The sequence below is a fragment of the Colius striatus genome, chromosome 1, assembly GCF_028858725.1.
Source record: "Colius striatus isolate bColStr4 chromosome 1, bColStr4.1.hap1, whole genome shotgun sequence".
In the NCBI taxonomy this organism is placed as follows: Eukaryota; Metazoa; Chordata; class Aves; order Coliiformes; family Coliidae; genus Colius; species Colius striatus.
In genome coordinates this window covers 86,820,273-86,841,113 of record NC_084759.1, presented here as the reverse complement: position 1 = coordinate 86,841,113, position 20,841 = coordinate 86,820,273, and the positions used below count along the sequence as shown (strand labels likewise).

General features: G+C 38.7%; 1 protein-coding gene across 1 annotated transcript in view; it reads right to left on the bottom strand.

Annotated features, from left to right (window-relative positions):
* Nucleotides 1-2,529: 2,529 nt before the first annotated feature.
* LANCL3 (LanC like family member 3) overlaps nt 2,530-20,841 on the bottom strand; it is a 35,006-nt gene continuing 16,694 nt past the window's right edge. Inside the window, exons 2-5 of the mRNA XM_061988600.1 lie at nt 7,425-7,548; nt 6,134-6,331; nt 3,875-4,082; nt 2,530-2,750 (exon numbers count right to left, since the gene is read on the bottom strand). Coding sequence (XP_061844584.1) covers nt 2,591-2,750; nt 3,875-4,082; nt 6,134-6,331; nt 7,425-7,548 — 690 coding nt within the window. The 3' untranslated portion in view covers nt 2,530-2,590. The remainder of the gene's footprint in view (nt 2,751-3,874; nt 4,083-6,133; nt 6,332-7,424; nt 7,549-20,841) is intronic.

The window sequence follows — 20,841 nt, the reverse complement described above, 5'->3', positions numbered from 1 at the left end:
AGGTTTTGTCAAAGATCTTCTTCTCCAAGCATCTCCTGAGACATCATTATCTGGAAACAATTAATTGTTCTGGCCCAATGATAATTAAAAAGTAGGCACTAGGGACAAAATCAAAAGGTCATCATTACTATTCCGATACACGTAGATTCTGTTAAGGCTGAAGTTTGGAGTTGTTGGGTTATTTTGAAGGTGTAGTTATCCAAACACTAGGCATTTTTGTTTTATGTTTGCATCTCTAAATAAAATGATTGGCAATAAATGTAGGGTTGCAACAGCCTGAGCTTAGATCCTGGCAGAACCTATTTCTCTGTCTTACAACAAGATAGAATACAGTTACAGTAGCTGTCTCAATGCTATGGCACAAGTGTTTCTACTTACATATTTTAGCTGAGTGACACCATACAATAAAAATTGAGACTGAAAAGCTATTGGCAATAGGGAAAAACTGGATAGGCCAAGTTTTACCTTCCTTAAACATCTGTTAAAAAAGGTTCCAGTTCTGAAATACATGAGCCACCTGCATTACAGGAAGCAATTAGACAAAAATCCTAATGGACTTAGGATCTTCCCTACTGACAATTGACTTTGCTTTGATCTAACAAGCGCATTTCAACATGGCTTGCAAGGGCATGGGCACACCTCTGTTGCCTTGTTGATTTAGCCTCACATTTATACCTCCCCACAAAATACATCCTCCATTCTGTACACATTTCACTTCTTAGAGCAGTAAGGGGACTTAAATGGCTTTCTTAAAAGACCACCTATCCCACAAATAGAAAACATAAAAAAATGTATGTTGAATTTTCTATTCACCCCAAAATATTCCTTAAATTCTTCATAAACTGATACAGAACTGTATTGCTTCATTCAATAATGAAATATGGTTACTTTTATGATTAAGCAATCAATTAGAGCAGCACAGTGCAAGAAAAAATAGCTGAAATCTTAATCTGCAGCTCATAATAATGCAAGACATCTCATTAAAATAACAGTGGCAAGAATAGGAATGGGATTACTATATTAAAATGCAGAAGGATTGCAAGACCTGGCTCCAACTTATAGCCCGATCAAGGCCAACTGAAACTAAATGGGAACTTTAATCCATTAGGCATTAACAATAAAGAAATTGTAATCTCCTCCAGCAGAGAATGCAGAAGGAGAGACTGCATTGTTTGGCAGTGCATGTAGGTCAGTTTTTTTACCCTAACTTCAATTTTGACACACTGGTCTTCCCAATCTGTCTTTAAAGGTAATTACGTTACATTATTCCCATATAAATAAGAATAATAGTAAATATAGTTTAAATACTGATAAAGATTTTATAGGGTTTTTTAGGTAGAAATCTACATTAGCGTTTTCATTAGCTTTCAAGTACCATGTCATATATATGATACATATAAAACTGCACATAATTGCAACCTTAAGTCCTAGTGCAGCTAGTGTTTTGAGCAACCCATTTATTTCTACAGCTACAAATAATTTGGATATATATATTATTTTGTTAACTAGGAAAAGAAGTAATTTTGACTTTTGTTATCAGGTTTTTCTTAAGATCAGTAGGCCATCCAAGGTTTGCATTCAGTTTGCAATGTTTGTACTGAACAATTCAAGGAAAATAATTTTCCGTTCTCTGAAACAGACATTGTTCAGAATGTTGCTAAAAGAAACTAATTTTTAAAGGAAGCTTTTGTACTACTGAACAATACTTATCTAGTAATGCTGTACTGCGAATAAAGCCTCTGCCTGCTGTCTCTTTGCTATAGAACTTTTTATCCAAGTCTTCTCTGTGGCTCCAGTCGTCCTCCCTATGTCAGGATTGACAAGAAGTGACACAGTTGCAGTAAATCAGTAAGGAGGCCAGCTCCTCACCACAGATTGAGCTCTGAAAGGAAGGGACAAATTCTGTTCTCATTTACACACACAAAACCCCACTAGCTGAAATGAACCTGTGAAACTGCAGGCTGAATATGTAGCTATCTACATAACTATCATTATACATATATGAAGATGAGAAAGCTCCAAGATACAGGTATTTCTAAGACATGTTGCTGGAACTAGTGGATGTGATTTAGGAAAAAAAAATAAATTCCCAGATTTTGCCTTTGTGCAGCGTGGTGATGTGTCTGTAACACCATCCCTGATAAGTGCATTGCTGCATGATGACTTGTTATTGCAGGTCTCTTTCTAAAACCTACTGGATGCATCACTTTTTCTTCTTTGTATGTCCCAATAATTCTAGATTGCCATGTCATTTTTTCCTCCTGTGTAACCACAAAATGGAAAGTTTGATAATGCCTCTTTCTCTCTTACTTGAATAATTAGATATTGCATCTCCTTACAGCTAAATATCTACCATATCAGATTAGAACCCTTCCCCCAGATTTTTTGCACTGACTCTTTTTTTTTTTAGCATGTGCTTCCCACCCAAAGCCCCAGTGTGTTTTCTTTTTCTCTGACTCCCAGCTGCATTAAGGCTAGCATTAGTGGTACCACTGGCTTGTTTTGTAAATAGCCTCTCCTGACAAATAAGTGAAACCGCAGGTGCTCTCTACCACCGCCACCAGGATGTGGCCCTGGAGAATGTTACTTTCTAGACAAAGACACTGAAGAGAGGAAACTCAGCTTCGTTGGGCTGCAGCAAATCAGTCAGGAAACACACAGTTCCCGAGAAACCTTCATACAGACTATATACGCTTTCTAATGCCCGGGAGCCAGCCTTAAATTCTTCTGTAAATAAGAACTCTGCAAACCTAAGAGGAAAAAAGAAAAAGAGTTTGTTATTATTTGATATCCCTCTACATCTACTTGTTGTTTGAAAGCATGACTTTAACAACGTTCAACTCTCAAAAGAAGTTGAATGTTCGTTATTTAACCTTATCTGTAAATTTTACACTATCTGGTTTCTGCAGGAAACTGAGGTCCGTTAGATCTAGAAGAAGTGTTGTGTTAGTTTAAGAGCTATAGACTTCTTCTGATTTCTGTACGACACATCATTAGACAAATACTTTTTAATAACTTTTATCTTGGTTGTTATTTCAGTGGGGTCCAAACATTTCACATCGATGTATCAAATTCTGTAAGGCTGAAATACCTACAGAAATAAAATGTTCTCGCTTCAAAACAAATGGCTGAAAATAAGTCATCCTAATTACTTACTATACAACTTACCCTCATTATTCTAAGCTGTAAGGAAAACAGCAACAAACATTGAATAGTATGCTTTTAAACACGCACAGTAAATTATAGAAATAAAATTACAGATAATTGCAGCACTGTGACAGAATTTTCAGTGAATCGTATTTGCTTGTATCAGGACAAAAATGGAATTAACCCCGCTAGCTAAGCTGAACAGCACAATATCAAACTGGCTAAAGATGGGAACAATACATTAAAAAACTGTGTAACAACAGCAAAGCAGGTCCTGTGCTTATTTGCCACAGGAAAGCACTAAATGCTCTGAAAAATTGGAACAAAAATCACATTTTACTCTGCTCCTACACTTGGGTACACCACTTTTTTTTTTAGCATGTTCTTCCCACTCAAAGCCTCAGCGTGTTTTCTTTTTCATGTCAGGATGAGACCTGTCTGAGCACCGTGCCTCCCATCCACCCCAGTTCCCTCTGGATGTGTGCAGACTGGTAGGCAGAGAGGGAGGGAGGGAGACCCTGATGCTTCATCCACCACAGGCAGCCTGGAAGCAGGACTGTGGGGCTCCCTTCAGTGCGTGCGTACTCCCCAGCTCAGAGCTAGAATTCCACCTGAGGCTTTAACACTCAGGCTACATCCAAGGATAGTAATCATAGAGTCTGAGAGCTTTATAAATGTTCTTGAAACTCTGGTAATACTCTGAATGCAGAAAGGTAGGAATGCTAACCTTTGTGCCCTGTATATGTATTTTGAGTTTCCAGTGAGCCTGTACAGCAGCAGGAACACATAAGCACTACCAGCCACTCCATGGCATATTCCAGGTCCCTTCTTCAACAAGCCTTTTTGCCAAGTGAGCTCTCCACACCGGATACAAGTGTCCAGATATTGAGGCTTCTTGGAAACCAGGTAAGCTTTGGCAAACAGATATGCAATGCCTAGGAAAATAGCAGTGAGATTGCCTTCTGTAATAAGCAGGCCAAAGGTTTTGTAGAACACTTAATAAAATAAAGGTTAACACACTAGAAAAACCCTGCAGTCTCATGCTCTACACATGTCAGCATTACATATCTCTATGTTACATATGGAGGGAAGAGTATCTGGTATGCTAGAAAGCATATGGTAAGATCTACTTATCCACACACTGTGACAACATCACTTTAAGTCTTTTTAATGCATGACTGAACTTTGGGGTTACTCTACATCTCTCAAATTCCTAGTTCTTCAGTAACTTAAAAACAGTTATCATTTTTTTTCCTTTAAAAATGGTAAACCCTTAGCATTCTCTTCCACTGGTTTTGAATCCCCATTCACTTCACCTATTTACACTGACAGAGACTCAAGGATGGGTGAGGTAATGTCTTACATTGGCAAGGGATACTTTACTGAATAAGCAGAAAGGAAACTTGTCTTCTGATCAGTAGGGCCCATGTTACTCTCTTCTGGTTATGAACAGTTATGCATACTAACTTCTGTTAAAAAAAAATCTTATTTTTGGAAGGAATTCAAGTAAACTAATCATAATTTTCAACAGAGCACCGCACAGATCAGTTCATGGTAACCTTAATAACCTTAACAGAATGCACATGAGACATAACCAAATCAAATGCCTAAGGAAATGTTTAGATAGCTCGCTTGTTGTCTGAAAATAATACACAGAAGTAGCTGGAAAGTGTTCTTATAAGCTAAATGTCCATTATTACCCAAGAACAGTGATGGGATACAAGATTTTCTGGAGAAGAACAATGGCAGTTAATGAACTTGCATGTCTTCAAATATCTCCCAAAGTAATGTCTTTATACTCTTTGGGATTTTGTCACTTTGAATGAGTCTCACTGCATATGCCTCCACTAACACTTAAACCCAAGTCAAAAGCCACTCTCAAGATACTGAAACAAAGAGGGCATCTTCCCTGCAGGTTTCATCACCTGGCTGGTCTAATTTTTTAACTCTTAAAAGTAAAAAAAGTTGGTAAGCAAAAGCTGTTTTCACTTCACTTCACTTCATTAGAGGGCGAGAGCAAGGAGCTTATTCTTTAATCATACCAACAAAAAGACAATGCATCAGCAGAAAACACATTTAAGGGATGTCAATTATAATATACTCTTAGTAATTTAAACAGAACACCTTTAAAAACAAGTTTTTCTGTAACCTTCTAGGTTCATGTTATGAAGCCAATATGACTAGTTGGCAATAAAATTCTGCCTGGAGGTAAAAAAGCAATTTCAATATACAGCATTACTTGTCAACATTGCTAAGGTATAGGATTAGATTCTGAACTGACAGACACTAGCCTTACCTCATGAGCTCAAACTAAGGATTGATTCTCTTTCCCTCTGAAAAGCAATTTTCTATGAGCGATTTTCAGAAAAGAATGCCTTTTTTTCTGTTACAAATGCCTCTTCAGATGAAAATACTTCAGTCAAATTTATGCATTATCCATGTAATAAGTGCAACTTAAACTTTGATTCTGATAGGAGGGGGGAAAATCTATTCTGAAGGCCTTCCCAAAACTCACAGATCAGTGTTCTTTTGTATACTACTTCTCTGTCCAGCATATGCTGTCTTTTGACTCAGGTGTTACCATTTTTTGAGGTCTTTTCAGGAAAAGGAGCAAGAGCAGAAAACATACCATTCAGGATCACCAGAATTCTTTCAGCTGTGATCCCCTATGTTTTTAAGGCAGAAAATACCTCTATTCTCCCAGCTGCCTCAGCAATAAATAAAACACTCTTAACTGGAAGAAAAGGACAAAATAGTTTGCCTGCATCTCATAAAATGTCAAAATTGGTCACATTTAACCTAAGATTATCTTCTACATTGAATCATCTAATGTGGAAAAGCAACGTGATCAGCATCTGGCTATTCATAGCATAGAATCATAGAATGGTAGGGGTTGGAAGGGACCTTTAGAGATCATTTACTCCAACCCCCCTGCAGAAGCAGGTTCACCTAGATCAAGTCGCACAGGAACCAATAGGAAAAGAACCTGGAGCTCCATGACACCAGTGTACAAGCTCATTCTCCCGCTCGATGGTCTCTCCCAGCTCAGGAGGCCAGTTGCTGTTCTGTTCTTGGTCCATAAGAAAATCAACACTCTGCCACACAAGCTCCTGATCTGCTGGCTGCAGGTACTCATAATAGGAAAGCAACATCTGGAGGATTGATGAAAGCCCATGTGCTGCACCTGTAAAGAACAGCAACAGTCAAAAGGAGAGAGCAGGTTTAGGTTGTACCTCCATTTCATGGCAACTTTCTCTTGAGATCGAATTCTTTTTCAAGTCCACAGCTCTTCCATCTTCTTTATGTATATATGTTTGAAGTAAAGCTTTTCAGGTACATGACACTATAATTTGTTACTATTTCTGTCTTTTCCAGTTCCCCAGGCTAAGCAAAAATACATATGAATTTTGTCTGCTGTCCCTCTGATGTGACTGAAATGCAGTGTGTGAAGTTACACTGAACCTAAACTGAATACTACTTCAAGATGTTATTTTTCTCAACACACTACTAATATGGACCATTATTCTGAAGTCTTTGTTGAACCCCAACTGAAATTGGACCATAAATGGTATTCCCAGTTACTAATTGACAGCATCAGTCAGCTAAAACCTGAAATTCAGAGCAAGCATTGTCTGTACTTGCCAGGGTCCGTAGAGCAGCACCATTCAGTGACTTTTACCACTACCCCCCCTGCCAGAGAAATCACTAATGTCTGCAACCCAGTCTTGTGCTTTCTGCGGTGTGATATTGTGCCTTGAGGAACCCAGTAGGGACCTGCTCTTTTAATGACCCTTCATTGCTGCTTCAGATGAGCTCCAACTAAGCTGTTTGTAATGGGTAGGAGCTGACTCACCCCTGGGGAGGCTGAATTGCACTGCTATGGCCAAAACCGCACTGCAAGTGGAAACAGCAGCTTACAAATAACATCCCTTGACAGTTCTCTCTGGTAATCTCCACACAGGCAGTGGCACCACAATTCTTACTGCCTCCATCTGGCAAGAGCAGATTTATCAAGGCAGAAAGGAGAAGAGGATACGAAGCTGCTGCCTTCTGCTCTCCTGGGGTAGCACAGGTACCTCTTGCATTCTCCAGTGCTAGGCAGAATCATTCCTTCCCTCCAGCTCCAGTCCCACTGAGCAGTTTTAGGAGGTTGGATAGTCCCAACTCAGTCAGGAGAAATCCCACTGTATTTTTTATGTATTTTATTTCTGAAGCATCTACTGGCTCAGCATTTCCACACAGCATCATTTTCAAAGTAGTTCATGTTTTTTACTTACCAAGATACTCTGTTCCATAGTAGGAATACATGAGTGGGAATGGTTTCCTCTTCCTCAGTGCATACTGCTTTCCTGATTCGAGTATGGCCAGGCAAATTGATTTTATTTGTGCTGGGGTCAGCACCTAAACAGAAACACCAAACCAAACATCAAGTCTATCATAGTAATTGTCTTTTTTTTTAGAAGTTTTTCAAGACTGCTTTTTTTTGCTGGTGCACAAGACAAAGTACTGCTTTTAATCTTACCAGCGTGCCGTAACGTACATCATTATTAAGAGCTGCCGTGGTTTAACTCAGCCAGCAAATGAGCACCACACAGCTGCCTACTCAGTCCTCCTCCTGCCCCGCTCATTGGGAGGGGGAAAGTTGGAAAAAAATGCAGAACTTGTGGGTTAAGAACAGTTCAATAACTAAAATAATAATAATAATTATTATAATTAAAAAGAATGTAACACAGAGAGAGAAATAACATCCAAGAAAAGAAAAGGGATTCCCAATGCAATTGCTCACCACTCACCGACCAGGGCCTGAGCAGCGATTTTCCCCTCCCTGCTACCACCTCCCAATTCGTATAGTGGGCATGACATTCCAGAGTACAGAATAGCCTTTGGGAACTGTCCTAACCATGCTCCCTCCCAGCTTCCTGTGCATCTCCTTGCCAGCAGAGTCTGGGAAAGTGAGAAATCCTTAAGTCATGATAAGTACTAATTAGCAGCAACCAAAACATTGGGGTGTTATCAACACTATTCTCATATTAAATCCAAAACACAGGCCTGTACCAGATATTAGGAGGAAAATTAACTCTATCCCAGCTAGAGCTAGGACAAGAGTTCCCTACATAAAGCAGGAAATTCACGTGTTTCTCAAAACCTGTTTTATCCTGATGCGATCTGATCTAGGTTGACCTGCTTCTGCAGGCAGGTTGGACTAGATGATCTCTATAAGTCCCTTCCAACCCTACCATTCTATGATTCTATGATCCTGTCTGAGGAAAGTGAATGGCAAATTTGTAGCTGCAAAGGTGAAAAGAGATCCACTAAGAGCCCCTGCCTTTCCTTCCCAGAGATCCATCAGTCCAATGGAATCTGAGAGCAAGCAGTAGGCAAGCTGCCGGACAACAGCCTCCAGAAGGGATATTAGAAGAATACAAAGGAAAACAGACCTACTGATGAAGTGAATATTACAGGCATTACTGGGACAGACTGAGCTAGATAGATTTTTCTCAGACTATGTAAAAGAAGAAGCATGAAAGAAGGTATTGAATTTTATTGAAAATCAATACTGCATATGTGCAGTCAGAAACATCTTTGTAAAACAACCAGACTTTCTTACTTCAAGAAAACGAGAAGTAAAATGAAGCACAAGAGAGTTGTCTGTGAGGAGAGGCTAACTCCTCAGTGAGACTTTATCACTGTGAACAGATCAACAACCACTTTTAATGCAGTCCTAAAAAATGACTAATGCCTTACTCTTAGTGGTGTCAAAAGTATGTAAGATTGACAAATCACGTATTTCACCAGACACAAACTTTCCCAAGTTACTGATCTAAAGCATTCAGTGAGGAATTGGTTTTACAGGTTTTAGCTATAGGTCTAACACCCTGCAATTCACTGCAATCATCCATAATTTCCTCTGTGTCTGCCACACCCTCTACATTACTGACCAATAACTAGGTCATTAAAACAATTTAATTTAAGTAAGAGTTTTGACTTTGAGAGAAAGATTGTATGGCAGATGTACTTTGCAAAAACACATTTCCATTTAGGAAAAGAGAACCAAGAAATCATATAGACAAAAAGAGGCAGAAAAAAGTCTGTAGAAATACATTGTAACCCTAAAATTGACTGGAATATCAAGATAACATCTTTAAAAATATTTCTGAACACATTTGGGTTTGATATAATTTGTATTATCATAGAATTTACAATTACTTCTTCAAGTTTAAAAAATATTGTTAGCATTAAGTGTGAAGGAAACATCTATTATATACTACCTTCTCTCATTCAGCAGACAAAAGATGTTATGGACAATTAATGTCACTTAGAACTTGCTGAAAACTAAGTCTTGTTTGTGTATCTTACCTTACTCCCTGATAAAAAGGCATTTTTACAGCTGCTCCAAAAGACTATGATATTTATACAGCCTGGAGAGCCAGCTACTTCTGATCTTGATTAGTGTTCTTTAATGCTACTGAAGTGGAAGTAAACAACTGTTCACATCTGGAGACTTCACTGATTTCCATCCATTTTTAAACTAATTGTTTTACCTTCATTGAATGTAAAGAAACAATTTAAATCTTCAGCAAATGAGGAGATCAGAGACACACACTGCATTCTTTCCAGAGCTCTCTTTTTACTGTTGTGTGATTTGGAATCTAGTCTTCCAAATCGTATTCTTTGCAAAAGGAGTAGTAAGGTGACCCTTTAAAAATAAATGGGAATTCAGGATAAGATCTCCTAGTTGTAATTCTGAAATGCGAAGGCATGCTGATTAGAAAAATCCTAATCTGTTATTTTCCTGTGTGTAATGGGTCCTTTGCTTAATAAATCAACTTTCAATACAAACCATGTTTTACTGAGCTTATTTTTATGTTCAGTGCATTTAATTTTTAAATTAAATTAGTGACTATTTTAGAATGTTGATTGTGTATTTGAAATGGATTTAAACTTGTAGAGAAATCCAGCCTTGCACAATGCTGCATAAAGAAGTATCAACTAGCAAGAACTGCATTGTTTCCATTTTTTCATATAAAGTAAACACATAAACCTTAAACACTTAAGCACTATGATTACTTAACTGAATATAGGGTATACCCTTTTGGCTGGCATAATGAAATATGCTAAAGAATATCACCACTTTTTTTCAGAATGTAGAAAAGCCCACATGCAAGCTAGATGCACAATTATTATTTAAAATCGTGATTGGAATGGGTGATAGAAATCAATCCGTTCTGCCACACCTCCACCTTACCAAAGATAATGGAACAGAAAATAACCTATATGTCTTTAAAGCAATTTCCCCTCTGGTCACTTGGACTGACCTGTACACTTAAGGCAGGTAGGAGACGTGTCCTAATAGCCAAGTAAGAAACTTTTTGTACTGACTCCAAATATCTCTTAGCAAGGGCCTCAACCCACAGTCATTGCAGGGCTGCTGTCTGCTTTTCAAAACACTGAAATATGAAGGATTTGTATTTGATCCTTATTCTAGGAAGTGGCTGGCTGGAACAGAGACCCTCACCATCATTATTAGTGGCCTTCCAAAGGTTGAATGATCAGAAATCACATTGAAGATCTCTGTCAGCTTGCTACATTGTATTTCAACCAAATCTGTGTTAAAACCTCCTCGGATTTCTTTCACCTTGCCAAGAAATAAAATCTGTGGCTAATCTCTGTATGCCCTCACAATATTTTTAATAAAACAGCTCAAAACTAAAGAACCAAGCAACAGTCATAGTCCACATTAATCATAATCACAGACGGTGTAGCTGTGGTTCTACAAAGCTAATTTTCATTTCAGCATAGTCACAATACCTCCTGCCCCTGGGAATTACTGAAGCAATATGTTTAATTAGGGATGGCAAAGAAATAGACTGATCATCCCCAAGGCTTTGAAAGGAAAAAATGCATATTGATACCATGTCTCTGGTGAAACTGTCAGATGCTTTGATGGAGAACAAAGCCAAGGTGAGAATATGCTAGCCTGAAATAAAATTTTCTGCTTGAGATATCTTTGGGTTTTTTTTGAGAAAATTTTTGAATGTCATTTAATATGAGCTGGCTACACAGTAGGTAAAATAATTCTTTATCACATCAGTACTTAGCCAAAAGACTACTGATGCCAAGAGATGTACTGCTGGTGGTTTAATACTTCAGCTAACTCTTTTTTGTATTTTTAAAGACACTACAACATACCCTGTCACTTTAGAATTGTTCATCTTAGTCTCAATAGACCAAACCCTGGAAAATACATGCATTCTGCATTTCCCCTGCCATTTCTTATCAATTGGTCGATGGAGTTCTTTATTTTCTGTTTCAAATCATTATCCAGTGATGCCGTGTGCTGTTTAATAACTGTTCTACTGACTCTGGTGGCAGCTGCATTCCCATATACCCTTTACTTTATGCACAGTGCTTAAGCAGCACTGTAATACTTAGTATTTGTACTACTGCCTGTGCCTAGGAGTACCACTTAGTGTAAAAAAAAAAAGCCACTGTGATTGTTTCCAAAGTCTCTCAATTTTTCTCCTGTGCCACTGCAGACAATATGCCTCCTCCCATTAAGGGAGAAGCTCCACAAATTTTTGAATTAAGACAAGTACTTTATTCAGTAAATCCCTGTTAAAAGTCTCTAAAGATGTGACCTGTCTACAGCAATCACAGAACACCATCCTTTTTTTTTTGCTGTTACAGTGTTTCTCAGCCTGAGATTGTTTAGTTTCAGAACTCCATTTAATCTATTACGAGAGATTTTGTAATATGTTGATTATGATAGTGCTAGGCCCTAGATATGTGTTTAAAAACTGTAGACAGAAATATTGACTTTGATGATTAGACAGGAAGAAGAAGGACGAGCTGATTTTTGCTTCTGATTATGATAACATTTTGAGCATTTCATCATTCCTCTGAATGCTTGATACAAGCCCCTGGGCTCACGACTTGCCTTTTTAAAACCACTGCTACATGACACTGCACAGTGTATTGAGTAGATTTGAGGATTGTAAGCTTTTAATTATTTAAAAATATGTGTATTTATTGTCTTAGAGTTCTTTCCCCTATGTGAGTAACAGAAGGCATTACTGAATGCCAGGTAACATCTTTTTACAGATGCATTAGTACTTTTAGGAGGTAACATTTAAACTGTGGTGGAAAAAAAGCCTTTTGTGTATGAAAAAGATTTAATGTACATCTAATACATCAAACCTCTCTGTGTCATGCTTCTAAAAAACCATTCATGTGAATTTGATCACGTACCTTTTCTGATGCTGTAGAACGTGTCAAAATAAGCTATTAAAAAAAAAAAGGTTCAGTGTACAAATAACCTAAAAGGAACTTGTTTATATCTCCTATGCTGGAAGCCCAGCAGAGGGAGCTTGTGAATTAGCTATAATACTCAAAAATGCTGGGGGAAAAAAAAAAAAAAGTATATGTCTGTGTTCAGCAGGACAACTCACTCAAGCAGAAAGATGTTGGAGATAATTTCACAATTTAATGATACCTTACTGCATGGCATGATGTTTAAGTTCACTCCTTAAGCTTGATCTTTTTTAATTAAAGATAGGGGCTGGGATTTTTCTGGGACCTTTAAGTGCAATGTTGTGCCCACCTTTTTGTGTTTTTCTCAGATGATGCTAACACCTAAAGCCACAGCAGGATAGCAGGTACAAAGACAGAGGAGTCTCCTTCTGCTTGGAAAACTGAGCTCCAAGTGCACAGCTGTCTGCTTTCCTTATGAGCATTGTTAAGTAAATCCTTCTTTAAAAAAAAAATCCAAACAACTAACAAACTAAAACAACAAAACCTCCCTTTTAATATCTCCTGAAAACTTTGTTCAAGGAATCAAACTAGTTCCTGGAGTACTTCTGATACTGTTGCTAATGCAGTGTGTTTCATGCTGTAACAGCATCTTGTATAGTACTTTCTAGAAAGCACATTTTCCCAAAATAATAGAATCATTTTTGCTGGAAAAGACCTTTAAGAATATGGAGTCCAACCACTAACCTCACACTACCGAACCCATCACTAAACTAAACCATATCCCCCAGCACCTCATCTAACGTGTCTTTTAAGTATCTCCATGGATAGTGGCTCCACCACCTTCCTGGGCAACCTGTTGCAATGCTTGACAACCCTCTCAGTGAAAAAGTTCTTCCTAATCCCCAATTTAAATCTCCCGTGGTGCAACTTGAGTCCAATTTCTCATGTCCTAACAGTCATTAATTCAGAGAAGAGACAGACCTCCATCTCATTACAACCTCCTGTCAGGATCATGTCTCCCTTCAGCCACCGTTTCTCTAAGCTAAACATCCCCAGCTCCCTCAGCCATTCCTCATCAGACTCGTTTTCCAGATCCTTCACCAGCTTCATTACCCATATCTGGACAAGCTCCAGCACCTCTATGTCCTTCTTGTAGTGAGTGGCCCATAATTGAACACCGTATTCAAAGTGTAGCCTTTCCAGTGCCAAGTACAAGGGAACAATCACTTCCCTAGTCCTGTTGGCCACACCATCATTTCTGATACAGGCCAGGATGCCATTGGCCTTCTTGGCTACCTGGGCACACTTCTGGCTCATGTTCAGAAGGCTGTCGATTAACACTCCCAGGCTGTTTTCTGCCTGGCAGCTTTCCAGCCACTCTGCCCCAAGCCTGTAGCATTGCCTGGGGTTGCTGTGGCCCAAGCGCAAGACCAGGCACTTGGCCTTATTGAAACTCATGTGATTGGCCTTGGTCCATTGCTCCAGCCTGTCCAGGTCCCTCAAGCAAGTCTATGCACCTGTCCAGCTTCATGTCATCAAATTGCTCATATTAACACAATTATATTGTGTTGTGTTGTGCTCATATTAACACAACAGTGTGTGTACACTCAGCTCAAATACTAACACGATTGTGTCAGTTAATTGGAAAGTGGTACCTAAGTGTAATCTTGAGTAAAACACATGACTACAGATCCCATTGATATTACTTGTTTTTAACATGTAAATTTTGAGGTTTTTGAGGCTTGCTCTTTGCCTCTGCACCATGAAAACATCCTGTTTTGTGGATCACTCAATAAGTCCAATCAGAAATTGAAGGCTGTATTTATTCCTGATGAATCACACTACTGATAAAGAAGACAATGCTGTACTTCAGTGTAATGTTGAGTACAAAATATCCTTCTGTTTAAACACGTCTTCAGAAGAGGCAAATTTCAGACACAGCTGCAAATGAAGTGTTGCAGAAAAAGACGGGGCACAACTGTTACTGTAGCTGGGAGGCTGGCTGAGAACAGCCAGTGCTGCTACACAGTTGGTCAAATGCAACGAGCACCACTATTCATTGTGTCACTAATTAAATACTGGAGAATTTCAAGGATAAAACAGCGATTGACCTTTCTTCAAGATCCCCCTGTCCTGGGTCAAGGAAGAGAGTGGGAAAACATGAGTTTCTTCAGTTGCACTCTGTTCCACTTTCCTATTTATCTCTCCAGTTAATGCAGGCCTCAGCATTTCTCATGCAGCTGCAGCAGGGCCTGGCTGGGTACAGCTATCTGGTTCTAATATAGTGGCTGTCCTAGGTCACAGGAAACATGAGGCCGCTGTTACCCTCGTTGCTTAAAGAAAGTTAGGAATCACAACTCCCCGCTCTGCTGCTGGAAAACTGAAGCAGGAAGGGTGTCAAGGAACAGATCTAGGAGCACAGCAGTTCAGACAACCAACATAACTGAGGACGTATCAGTCTGCCTTTTGAGAGCTTCAGTGCCATTCAGCAAAAGGTGGTTGGTCAACAGTAAAGACAGCAGAGAAGAGTAGTTCCATCACAGAAGCAGCAAGATAACCCAGGATGCTCTCCTGTTACAGCTTTCAAACATTGGCTGTCTGCAACCCAGCTGCATGTTCTCTTCTGCATAGTAGAGGGTTAGTTACCACATAGCACAGAGCACCAGCAATTTAATCTCAAGCATCTCTCCCTAGAACTGCATCCAAATCAACAGCATGAATTGAAAAGCATGTTTAAAAACAGTAAAAATATGACTTGCAAATTAATTGAGAAACACACCCAGTGTTGCTTGGAGAGGCCTGTTTCTACTTTGCAGAATTCTATGCCAATTTTTCAACAAACAATTAGAATTCTTGTTTTTTCCTTTATTATTGTTATTCACCAGCCTCATAATGCATGGCTGAACCATTCTAGGGGCATAGACAGATCCTGTGAACCGGCCAAAATGGATGTATCAGTGATCACCTTTCTGTGATCCAAATCCTTGTGTGTCCTGTGTGTCAAGCACTCTTCCCCTAGACATTGGAGCAGTTTATGACAGCTGCAAATAAGTCAGAAATTAGTGCTTCACAGGTATTACTTTCCTTCCATCTCTACTCCCCGCATAGGTAAAATGAAGATTAATCATGTTTCTTCATCTGTGGGAAATCCTTTGACTCTGTTTACTGTCAATCAGCAAGTACATCAGTACCCAAGTCCTGCAGGTAGCTTATGCCAACACTGCAGTATGGAGCTGTCGTATCCTGGTGTGAGATCTATCCTTCTGCACTCTAGATACATGTCCCTGTTAATTCTGCCTTATGATGATAAACATTTTCAAGCTGGACACCTTGAACTCTGCTTTGGGAAACAGGTAGCTGAGTGTGTTCTAGCTGTGCTGCCTCAGGATCCCATCCCATTTTTTACACTAGTAGGTAAGGAACATCTGCTCTGCCTGTGTACGTTTGGCCAGCTTACTTCCCCTTAACAGCAGGTCTGCTAGTTTACTGGAAGTGAATTCATGCTTCTTGTAGCAAAGCTGCCTATGTAGAAGCATATGAAGTACTATGCATTTTTCCAGCTCCAGAGCAGCATAAACAAGATTCATGAAACAGCCTTTGCAAAAGATAAAACTTTGTAACATGGATGAGAGAGCTTCCTCAAACCATGGCAGTGCCTTTAGTCTTAACTGAAAAATTCTGGGTTCAGTTTAATTGGGCATCACCATTTGCTACCAGGAACTTAGTCAGATCGCTCCTTGGAGAAACACATTTATTAGTGCTTATACACATCTGCAAGTTGACATGAGATGGGCAGAATTCCATCTCAAGTCAGTTAGTAAAGGCTAGTATTTTTCACAGGGAAGATGACCTAGCCTTAGAGTTCTACAAATGAAAATAGCAACTGTATCTAGAAAACAAAGAAAGTTGATAAGCCACATTTTAAGGTATCCTGAAGGTCACTAGAAGAACTGGACACTTCCATTCCTTCATTTCCTTACTGTCTAGAAGGGAGAGCACTCAGCATCTGACAGGGGCACTGATCTAATAAAATGTAATGTGTTTACCTCTGAAGAGTCTAACTCCACAAAGAGAAATGTTCATGCTAGGACCTCTTAGGATTATGAATTGTGCTGCTGCCAAGCTCATGAAGACATAGTTAATTTTGAAGGTGCCACTAAATATAGAAGTGAAATCAGGCACTGGAACGCACTGTTGCAAGGGGAAAGAGGAAACAAAGACATCTCTGGTTCCTCTCCAAAATTTAAGCTTTGAAAAGCTTAGTCTAGTTTTCTATGGGAAACTGATACTACCTGTAAAGCTCCTTTAACCTGATGTTTGGTTATGAAAGACAAAGGGACAAAAGCACCGTGCATCACATCATATACATGATTTAACAAAACTTTAATGCTGTAGTGATCTCTACCAGTAGATGCTTGTGTGCTTTGTGGCTGCCTAGGTCTCATGTTACTTATCTGGGTTGGAAAAGGCCAACTGGGTGCTACATTGCAAAAGGCAACACAAAATATGGGTGTGTTGATGCGGCTGGTCCTGGGAAAGAGAGAAAGAGAGTAAAGAGAGAAGGAGAGGGAGATAAATGAGTGAAAAAGTTCCTGGGCCTGGTGGGCTATGCTGATTATCAGTGTCTGAAGAGAATGGTCTATATCCAAATCCAGTTATTGGCCTGCAGAAGTCCATAGTTTGCATATAGCATATTTTGATGATTATTTTGTTTTTACTGCACCTTGCACTGATGCATCTCTCTGACCAAATTACTGCACGGAACCTATATGGCCCCACAACCTTTCATCTACTGCCAGTTTAACATTAAGTACCATTTTCATGCTGCAATTGTATATAACGTTAAAGCTTCGCTTACTTCAGTTACAGTAATTATGTTGTTCATATAAGATCACAAAAAAAGACAAAACTAAAAGATTACACTGAAAGCAATTACATCATACTATAAATAATCAATACAAGGTGGTGATAGAGAAATATTGATTGCTAGTTCCTTGAGAATATCTCTGAGGGTGTTGAACTCATCTTAAATAATGCTGTCATCTTAATCATTTAGAGTGATGGAAAGGAAATAAACCTCTCCAGTCTCATGCAGAATTTACTTTTTTCAATTTGTCAAATTCCTTTCATCTCTTAGATCATTCATATGGCTTTTAATATCAAAGTCCTCATTGACCTGAGTGGATCTTGACTTGGGAAGTGTTACTTATGGCAAGTATTATATAAGAATGTTGAAAGTTTTGCCAGTTGGCATAATATCTAACTTAGATATAAAACCAGAGTAATTGCATGACTCCCCAGGAATGCAGTCCAATAATTCACTTAATAATCAGGTCGATAAACTATGCTATGTAATTATTCTCGTAAATTCTTGTTATTCCATGTCTTGCCAATAACACCATGCAGCTGGCTCTTAGTCTATGAGACTAATTTTGTCTGAGGTAGCCTTTAAAGACTGAGACTACAGGAATATATCTTACTTGACAGAGTAAGATATATATATATATCTTACTTGCTGACCTTGCCAGGGGAAGCTGAGTAGAGAAACCTAACAGATACAGCTGAGCAAACACTGAACTCTTCAAGGATTGATCCTACTCTCATTTCAGTCAGTTTGGAGGGGAGTGATGAGCAGATGTCTTCTTATTCATTGATCTATACCAATTTGGACTGTATGACTTATATGCAATAAAAATCTTTAGGGGTTTTCATCACTTTTTCTTCAATTCAAGGCTGTGTACACTCTATGCCTGTATTGAATAAAGCTATTGAATTGTATTGAATAAGCAGTAGTTCTCCCTGGAACTCCTGAAGAATTTTGCTTCATATCAACAACTATTCTCAAGGAGATTGTTTCCTGGGACAAGCTGGGCAGTATACTGCCTTCCATATGTAAATGAAAGAGGATTAAAAATTTCAGTTGAGGTATGAGTCACCACTTCCCTGAAGCTAGAATTCCAAATAACACTGCGCATTTTGTGTCGAAGCAGGGCTTTATACTGATGCTGTAAAGCTTCTTGGCTACTGCACATACATTATTTGAGGAACTAAAAACATAGCAATAAAATAACAGATTGCAGTTTATACACCAACTATCAAATTGTACTGGAGAGAATTACCTGATCTCTCTTGATATTCAGTTTAATAGGAGGAATTCATATGCCTTTAAAGTTGTTAGGCTAGGTCATGGTTCACAGATACAACTGAGATTGTGGGAGACAGGTCAAAATTCCAGGGGGAAAGTTTTTTCTGATAGGACTACAGGACTGGGCCTGGAGTAAACCTATCAAAATATTCCACCACTTTTCAACTAATCAAATACTACAGTCTAAGCAATTGCACATCCACTTGCTTAGACATATGAAACAGGTTTCTGGGTATCATAACTTCTTTGTTCCTCTTTTTTTTTTTTTTTTGCTTTCTCAGTGTTTATTTAGCATCATTCACATTGCTGCAACTCACACAACATGTTGAGTACACTTGAAATGCAGGAAAACAGAGACTTCGTTCTATACATTATTAAGCAGTCTTATGGTTTTTTTCTCTTTATGTAAATATACTTAATTTCTCATCTTTCCTTATCATCTAGTCATCTTCTCTATGCAACACTTCCCTGCCTATCTCCAACACCTTTAGGCTTATTTTTTGAGTGTTCAGGCCTCTACCCCCTATACAAGTAGGAGGAATACTAATAAGAAAATAAGAAGACACATATGCCTTCTCAAAGCTTCATGCCAAAGGTTTCATAAGACACATACACACACAAACCATTACAGAGGAGAAGAGTGGCTGAAAGAGGCGGCTAAGGCAGAGCATCTATTTTGCATGCTTCTACTCAAACCCCAAATATTTTGCTCCTAACACAGAACTAATAGTACTGAATGCTAATGAATTCTGCTGCAAAAAGCAGCATTTGGAAAGCTATCCCTAAAAAACTTTATAGCTTGTTACTGTGCTAAACTTGCAGAGATGAACTACAAAAGCACAAAATGCTGTTCTTCATATCTTTCAAGCTAAGGTTCAAGAAAGGGAAAATAGTTTGTACCAATGTCAGAAGCTTTCAAATGCAATAGTTTCAATGCTATGGGTTTTTTTTCCCCATTTAAAACCTATTAAAACTTTGGTTTACATCATGAGATGGTGCTTAGGTATGCATAGAATGTCCTGATAGTGGCTGTATAATATATTCACAGTTGTAACAATTCAATACCTTACAAGAGCCCTTAACCTCAAAATCTTACATTCATGAAGACAAGGACTTGTCCTTATATGTGACAACTCACACAGGGCTGTGAACATGTGTGTGAAAATCTCTGCTTAATATATTGCAGCATGGTAGAAACCAAAGAGTGTTAGGATGGATGAGAGCAATAGTGAAATGGTTATTAGCAAGCTACTTCAGCAGTCATTGCTTTGTTTTTTTTTCTGATATTTCTTCTCCAAGTCTGTATTCCCATTAACCAACCAACCAACCAAAAAAGTAAGCCAGCAGAAACAGATATTTTAGAGAGAAGTAAGAGTTTTTCCTCAGAAGTGAAGCTAAAGAGACTGCAACATTTATTTTCTGGACAGAAAAGTAATTCATGTGGTAAAGGGCAAAACCAGTTGTTTCATCTCGTAAGAACAAAATGATACCTTAGGAAAAGCAGCAGGTTTAAAGTCAAAAGGTCTCTCTGCCTACCCAAGGCTCAAGTAAGCTACTGAACTTATTTCTGCAAAATTTAGCACTTACACTGTGGAATTTTAACAAACCAATCAAATGTCTTTATAACTAAGGTGAGACTTTAAAATAAAAAAAGTTTTTTGGATTAACTACCAGAAGTGCACCACTGTAGGGTGAGGGAGCCCTGACACAGGCAGCCCAGGGAGAGTGTGGAATCTCCTTCTCTGGAAGTTTTCAAAACCCGCCAGGATGCGTTCCTGTGTGATCTGATGGAGGTGAACCTCCTTTGGCAAGAGGGTTGGACTGGATGATCCCTAGGGGTCCCTTCCAATCCCTACTATTCTATGATTCTGTGAAAGTCTGTTAAAGTATGTTTAAATAAATATATTAGCACCTTTCAACTCACCAAATATTACAACATAAGAATATTTGTTCCTGATAGATGTTGCAAGGCCAAGTCAAGCAATCAACTCCCAGAACTCAGTCCACCAACTGTGGAAAAAAGGTAAACTCCTGTGCTTCAGAACATAACGCCAGTCCTTAAAAAATGTGTGTTAGACACATTACAGATAGTATACTTCTAAATCACCTTCCACAGATATTCATGCAGCTACTCTGAATCATCTAGTGTTGGTACAAGATATTAAACCAGATGGAGCATTGGAAACAAATCTTGAATACGAAAGATTTGTTTGTACACTACAGTGTTCCTCACTGCAAGCAAGTGGAAACATTCAACTGTTTGGACAATGTCCATGTTGTGCTGGATGTAACACAGT